This window comes from Setaria italica, chromosome VIII (assembly GCF_000263155.2).
Source record: "Setaria italica strain Yugu1 chromosome VIII, Setaria_italica_v2.0, whole genome shotgun sequence".
NCBI classification, from domain to species: Eukaryota; Viridiplantae; Streptophyta; class Magnoliopsida; order Poales; family Poaceae; genus Setaria; species Setaria italica.
Window position 1 is genome coordinate 7,472,628 of NC_028457.1, and position 8,118 is coordinate 7,480,745.

Here is an 8,118-nt window from a genome sequence, read left to right on the forward strand (position 1 = left end):
ATTAGTACGGATCATACATGTATCAGAAACAATCATCATGATCAGGATTAGCTGGATCATAAGTCTCATCATCACTATCACGCGTGTCGATATAATCATGCCCGTGCTCCGAAGGTGGAATGTTGTCATCATTGTCATTACCTAAATGTAATCGCTGAAGTAATTCTAAGTCCTTCACATTCTGAACCTCATCTCCAGCGTCCACATCAGCAACCCTTTCATTGTCTACTTCCATTCCATCACTTCGGTTAAGTCTATCTCAAAACTTCCTTAGAGACCATCTTCTTGGGAGAACTCCCCCATCATATGTGTTGGGGGTGGATGTTGGAAATCTTCATTGTTTGGGACAGTTAATTTACCCGTGTTGCCATACTTTGTACACAACATCCCAACCCTTAAGATGGTCATCGGTTTGACACGGGTTTGAGAGATAATAAACTTGCATGGCATGTTGAGCCACAATATAGACATCGTCTCCTGGTAAGACGGATGATTGTCAAATTTTGACTAGGCCAAGATTTGGGGTCCATCTCACTACATCAGGATCAAACCAATGGCATTTGAATATGATAGGATTAAGAGGTTTGCAACCATGAAACATGAGTTCGTATATTTCTTCAATTCTTCCGTAGTATTCAACCCCATCAAAGCCTGGCGTAAAAACTCCGGTATTTGTGGCTCTTCGATTGGGCCGGCTCTGCTCGTGGCTTGTTGTGTGAAAGCGATATCCATTCATGTCATAACCGGTAAATGACCTGACCCGGTAGGCACAGCCATCGTCAACCTATCTCAATTCGGCACTCATAGACGCATCGGTTTGGCCCTCCAAGTTCAAGCAGGGTAGTTCGTTATATTATTCACTCGGCATCGATAAATACGAGCTGAATTGGACTATACCTTCTATTTGAACCATGAAATGAAATCGAGAATTCCATTTCCGGCACCCTCTCTGAGAAGGGTCTCAGCTTGCTGCGGGGTAGGTTCCCTTGATTCACGCCAGAATTGACGATGAAATTTCCTGTACCAATGAGAAACATGGGAGTTGGACACAAAATAGTGACTACTTGAGAACAAGTTTGTTGAGAACTTACAGCATGTACGGCTCCACTTCGGGTAGGTTGGTCAACACATATAGCGTGATTGGTAGTATTCTCGGATTTTTCCTACACAGACTCGCAGATGTTAATGACGCAATGTGTTTTTTGGGGCCATGCATGAAATATATTCTTGTCCTCATGCATCTCACCCATATGGTAAGATTCAAACATGGATCCATACATATAGTACAACGTAGCGTAGATCCATAGGTAGGATTATATGCATAAACCCTTGCTACAAAAACCAAGTATTATTTGACGTGCATAAGAAATAGAAAAGGTGCTTGTACATGGACACCCCTTAGCTTGAAAGAACACTGAAGACGCTGCAGGTACACTAGATCACAAAGCAGTGGCTGACGGTAGTAAACAACACTACTGAAAGTTTCCACTTGGGCAACTTATTTCCTTCAAATTATTAACTTAACGGGTACTTGAGAGAAACTTCCTGTGCACTGAGAAATTTCCTTCAAATTATTAGCTAAGTCTACACCTAACCGAAGGGCTTGATGATTTTTTACCACCAAGTCTTCACGGAGAAGCACGAATCATGAGGTTCTTAAAAATAAAAGAACTGGTCATATGTATGAGATACAAAATTAAATGTGTGAGCAGACAAATGACCAAACAACTAAAATGAACTTCGATCGAGGTGGGTTGTCGGATCTAGCAACATTAATTACTCATGTATATTCCATTGTTGCAGTATGTATGCTACATGTACATGTGTATGCGCGCACTGTATGTTTGTACTTTATAGATGTATCATTGTAAGGGTTAGGATGTTACACATGCATCCTTACCAGTGAATAAATACTCTTTGTACAATGGATGTCCAACTTATGAAAATATGATCTATATATCCAGGTCATACGTGTCATCCGACAAATTCCATCACTACAGACCATGTTATCTGTGTGGGCCAAAAGCGCACCGACACGGAAAACAGTTGTGTTAATGGTAAGTATTTTTAACTGAAGGTTAATTATACACAGAAGTAAAGTATATGTATACACAAAGAACAAGTATGGAAATTCATTCACTTTAGAGTACAATTTGCCGTTGTGTGGCCTCTGAATCAGGTGGCCTCGAGAGGCCTCCGGACAATAACAGAAATTTCAATTTCAAGTAGTGTTGAAGGGAGGCATACAATGCTGCAACCTAGCTATCACAGCATGTTGAGAAATGTGGTACCCAATAATGCATCTTTTAAAGAAAAGGTGGTTCTGCCACACGACTGGGGCCATAGTTGGGAATTTAAGTTCCGCCACCACACAAATATGCCCCTGTATTGGTCCGAGCTTACGGGTCATCTTTCCGACCACTGGCGGACAGTGGCATCCCACCAGCTCGTCGTGTGCCGCCCACTCAACCCACACACGGTGCCGGGATGTTCTGGTTCTCGACAAAGAATATGAACAAGGGTGCTGCTACACCTGCCAGCGACCTAGAAGGGTCTTCTATGACCTGACGATGATAAGTCGTGCGTGTGATTGGTACTATTCTCGGATTTTTCCTACACACTAACTCGCAGATGTTAATGACGCAATGTGTTATTTGGGGCCAGTATAATATACTATCAACAAAATGGAATCCATGAAATATATTCTTGTCCTCGTGTATCTCACACATATGGTAATATTCAAACATGGATCCATACACATAGTACAACTTAGCGTAGATCGATAGGTAGGATTATATGCATAAACCCAAGCTATAAACCACATATTATTTGACGTGCATAAGAAATAAAAAAGGTGCTTGTACATGGACACCCCTGAGCTTGAAATAACACAACACCGAAGACGCTACAGGTACACTGGATCACAAAAGCAGTGGCTGACGGTAGTAAACAACACTACTGAAAGTTTCCACTTGGGCAACTTATCTCCTTCAAATTATTAACGTAACGGGTACTTAATTGACAGAAACTTTCTGTGCACTGAGAGCACAATTTCACGTGACTCTTGTTTCATTTCAAATAGGCACAGGGCCACCATTAGCCTGTATACAACAAAGTAAAATCAAGGGTAATGTTAGATCATAAGAAGACAGAGTCGTTCTTTGTCAGTAGTCTAGACAAATTTAGTTTTACTGCTAGAGTCACTATAGCATACATTTTAATACTATATGGATTTACATAATAGATTGTACACAAACAGCCTAACGGGCGCTTACAATTTTATGATAGATGTAAGAGTCATGTTACGAGCTGTACTTACCACGGTTGAAGTTTCCCGAGTAAATATGTGAACGTCAAGCTCTCTTACAATATCAGTGATGTTACTTATTATGGTACTTGGGACTTCTTTGTATTTAATGTAGCCACGTGCATTATAAAAGGCTCCGGTGCCACCAATAATTGACCACTCACCATTAAGCATCCCTAGAACTTGAATTGTTGAACCTGCAAACCTGTTTAGAAATTGAACTATTTTATGCACATATAACTGTATAATATATAAAAACAATTTACATCCAGGACCACCCTAATGATCTACTAATTTTCTTACAAATCATTTGGTTCAATTTTATTAAAGTATATATCGGCCAGCAGCCTCACCTTCAAATTCCTTTCAAATAATGGAACTTCGTTTCATATAAAGAATTGGAAACTATAAAACTGTTGACGGCAAGCTGAGCCTTGGCAGAAAACAATTTCCCAATAATTGACCAAATCAATCTTCCACGCACAACTAGGATAACCAATTTGATTGAGTAGTCATCCACTTGGATGTAACTGCCACAACAATACTGGAACTTGAAGCCACACATCAACTCCTGCAGTCAGATGAGACAGCTACAGCTTCCAACACCAGTTAGGACAATGTTCTGCAGTTCTCACATCCATGCTAGCTGTTCATGTAAGGCTCTTCTGGTGGTTGACATATAACGAGAATTGAAATGCCAATTTCCTTTGGGACATACGTGTTCATCTTATCGCCCACACGAAGTGCCGATATTGTATCGACAAATTGATCATGAACTCACAACCATATTTCAGTGCATATATCCCTGTTGCTGCACTCTGGAGCTAACAATCTAGCGGTTGATCTTGGTCCTGCACCGGGAGACCAAGGAGCACCCAAGAATCTAGCGGCCCCCATCCTGCCGCCACGCAGCGATCCTCCCTATGTCAAGCACATGGTAGAGTGTTGAAGTGGCTGAGTAGTGAGTACTAGCTCAACATGCAATTAAGAAAACAAAATGTTACCTATAGCTATCTTTAGTGCAGGGTATTAGCTTCGTTCCGGCGAGGGGCTTCTGGTTAGTGATGAGTGGTTAGTGTTGAACAGAATATGGAGGAAACAACGTTAATGTAACGATGATATTGTGTTAAGTTCTAATCACATCGATTAGGGTTGATTTTGTCTGACTTGAGTTATGATGGGGTGAGGCGTTCCCCCATATGTCGTTGTTTCAGTGGAGAGGAACAAGTGTTGAACATACAAAAGTTTAGATTAAAAGGAAGGGATCCAAGGAGGGAAGGGATTAAGATTATCAAAATTTTCCCATTGCTACAAGTGCCGTTACAAGGCACAGAGGGTGGAATGCACTTATACCTGTTTGTTCCACTTATACCTGCCCTTCCCGACACATTGGCTGACCCTTGCATATGGAAAAAAAAGGATTTTACCTGCTGTCGTCCTGGAATACATAGATGTGAGAAATGTACCAATCCTTGCCGGTTTCACCTGTCAACAAATGGAAGCCTCTCGCACGCCCTGCAATATTTTGGTTGGGATCTGGTCCCCAGGTTAGCAACCAGTGGTCAGCAGCCCAACCTGGCCATGCTACTTCGTTAGGATTCGCACCCGAAGCAGGGAATTGGTGCGAGTACATGCGTAGGTGGGTCTCTTTCGATGGTGGACAATTATATGGACATGGATAACTTTCTCTGTGGGGGCCTTCGAAGGCCAGGACCGCTGGCAGCAAAAGGAAGCACAGAAAGATCAAGGAGTTGGAGAGAGTAGCCATGATTGTTCACCCCAGAGGCAAGAGGAAACTGGAGTAAGAGGACGGTATACAGATGTTGTGTTGGTTGTGTGCTGTGGGATACGTGAGGGGTAGGGAGGTGGTATTTATAGAGGCAATGCAGTGGGAGACTTGAGGGGTACAGAAATTATACATAGTAAACATGTCTCAGTTCCCTTAGCCACACAATACACCGATGAGAAAGATAACTACAGCGACCATCTGTTTTGTAGTTTCTCAAATGATTTCATTTTTAGAGTGGACATAGTCCATCCAATGGCCATCATGCCAGCATTTCTTCCCACGACTCTTAATTGCTTCTCAAAAAGTGAAACTCCATCCCTCACTTTTGGAAGGACAGTGAATTATTGGATGTTTGTAGACTAAAACTCTGAGCTACATTTGAAGGATGCTTTGGTTAACAAATTCAAATTTAATAGTGATGATGTGCTATATGTTGGTTGTCACATCCAATGTTTGGGCCTGGCAAACGGTCCATGCATTGTTATAGTATGATAAGTCCAAATTTTGAGGAATGGTTCTATGGTATTCATTGACTGTAAATCCAAATTTTGAGGAATGGTTCTATGGTATTCATTGACTGTAAAAGGTGACACACAATAGCCCATCACTATTAGATGTCATTAGTAACGCCACCGAGGATATGGGTGTTTTACATACTCCCTCTATGTTCTTACATGTTACATTTGCTTTATCCTAAGTCCAACCTTGGAAACTAAGAATCAAAGCCACAAGATGCTAATTCAATGCATAAGGTTAGAGCTAGGATTATTTTGCAATTAAGCCCCCCACCCGCCTGCCAGTTCTCCAGATAGACTGTTCATGGTGATTCGCAAAAGTGGCAGGCGGGTGGGGGGCTTAACTGCGAAATAATCCCACCTCTAACCCTGTCCATTGGATGGACATCTTGATTTCTGGATTCATAGTTTCCAAGGTTGCGCGGGGTAGATGGTTTCCACCGGATACGTAATATTGCACATGGATATCCTCATACCAAGTTGCCAACAATTGAAATACAGTAACAACGATTTAAAAATTTCCTACATGTGGTATGAGACACGTGCCTTGGGCATATGCTTGGGAATGGGAAGCTGTACATACATAATTAATCCTCAAACTAAAGACAAATCTATGGCGGCAGGAGTCCAAGCTAAGGAAGATATATATGTTTATGACGGCTAGAATCCAACACAAAACATCTCTAATGTGGTCAATTATATTGCTTGTCCTAAACCCCACCGACACCAAGACTGTCAAGCCACCCTGTTGACGTTTTTTCTGGTCAACACACGAGTGGGCTAGATCGTGCGGTCGTCAAAATTCTCCTCGCTGGAGCTCCTGCTCCTGGCCAGTCAGACCGGTCCGCACAGAGGCACCGCGAAAAACCTAAGCTCACCACCCCGGGAGGGATCCCGTTGAGGATGGCACGCCTAGGGTTGCTCTAAGATCAGCAGGCCACTCAGAACGTCCTCAACCACTGTCGAGACCAAGGAGAAAAGCAAAAGGGTTTGGAAAAGCTATAATTTGGGGATAAAAAGTAGGATAAATATTTTGATCGATTGGGTCATAGCTCTCAATGAGCTGGGATGCTTTATATTTATAGGGTGGGAGGCCTTTTCCCGCAAGAAAATCCTGTTACAACTCTGAATCTACCAGGACTCCTAAGTTCTACTTGGATTAGAGCAGAGCGATGTTCTTCAACGAATCACACTGGCCATTCATCCTAAGGGCCATATTTGAAGATATCGGCCATATTACATCAAGCATCATGCCATACACTTGGATAGTACTTCTTCAGGTACCTCCCATTAAGAGCTCTAGGCAACTAAAACGGAGCTATGTATATGGAATGCATGCCCAAAAAAAACGTTAAGGTCACAGCAGCTGGGGTAACACTTGCATGGAGCTGATCTTCGAGGAAAGCAGCACAAGCACAAGGATTTTTTTTTAAAAAGGAGCAACCAGAGGAAATAGAGGAAAACGAAGTACTGCGATGCACAAGCAATTGGCCAAGTCTGTCCGGCCTAAACATATTGGCTGCGCCCTTAAAAGCACAGGGCTATGGCAGATTGAATTCGCTGCTGTGATTGATGGCAATCCCTCTTACCCTTTTCAGGTCTTACCCTTTTCAGATAAGATCATAATGTACCAAGCTCACTAGTTAGTAGCCAGAGTCAAAGCCATATGACAATTGTGGTTGCACTGTTTTCCTGGGTGATTCTTCATGTTCCAATTAACAAATATGGTCATGTAAATTAAATCAACGTATGTACAGGAACATAGAGTAAAAGAATAAATAACCATGTTGTTTATTTACCAACCTAGTTGAGTGAACTAAGCATCATCTTACCTGAAAACAGTGTGGAGCTGCGTTCCCAGAGTTACCAATTGTTGTCCTGAGATCTATTCACGACATACTGCCATCTAACCATAGGGTCTTACTATATCCCATTCATTTTTTTTACAGAAAAAAAAAGTCATGTGAAGACTAGCATATTTCAGATCTACACCTAATGAGCAGCATCTAAACTAAGGGTCTTACATATTTGTCGTCCATGTGAACTTAAAAAAAGTTTCGATACCCTTGAAGATCGGCATCTTGAGGTCTATGTTTATTTATTGGCATCTAACCAATGGGTGTTACTAGTATGCAAACAAATATCCGTGAGATATAACATGCTTCAATGCGGTGGAAAGTGTAATGGTAACATAATTATGTTATTTGAGAAACTATACAGATGATTTTTTATGTTTGTTCCAAATAATGCAAAGTATATGATAAAATTATACTAGTGCACCTTTCTGTCCCTTGAAGATGGATTTTTTCCGGATAGATTATAGAGACTAAACAACTTAGTTGTCCCTAATTAATGTTATGGTCAGTTTGCATGAGAGGGGTTAGGAAACTGCATGCTATGTTCCTGCTCCAAATATTAGACATGCACAATTTATTACAAAATCCAGTGTAATTAGTGGCCAATTAATGGAACCAACAAAAAGGACAAAGGATGCAATGCTGGATCTG

At 41.6% G+C, this 8,118-nt stretch overlaps 1 protein-coding gene across 2 annotated transcripts; it reads right to left on the bottom strand.

The window, feature by feature from the left end:
* Positions 1-2,714: 2,714 nt before the first annotated feature.
* On the bottom strand, positions 2,715-5,137 carry LOC101786675 (dirigent protein 2). 2 transcript variants are annotated; one of them, XR_002678956.1, is made up of 3 exons: positions 3,661-4,219; positions 3,320-3,512; positions 2,715-3,101 (listed from the first exon to the last, which is right to left on the bottom strand). XR_002678956.1 is itself a non-coding variant. In XM_004978883.1 (3 exons), the coding sequence occupies exons 1-3, from the start codon at positions 5,073-5,075 to the stop codon at positions 3,075-3,077; spliced, it is 561 nt and encodes a 186-aa protein (XP_004978940.1). In that variant the 5' UTR covers positions 5,076-5,137; the 3' UTR covers positions 2,715-3,074. The 2 variants fall into 2 exon arrangements, 1 of the variants encoding a protein (XP_004978940.1); XM_004978883.1 differs by lacking the exon at positions 3,661-4,219 and adding an exon at positions 4,735-5,137.
* Between the last annotated feature and the right edge of the window lie 2,981 nt (positions 5,138-8,118).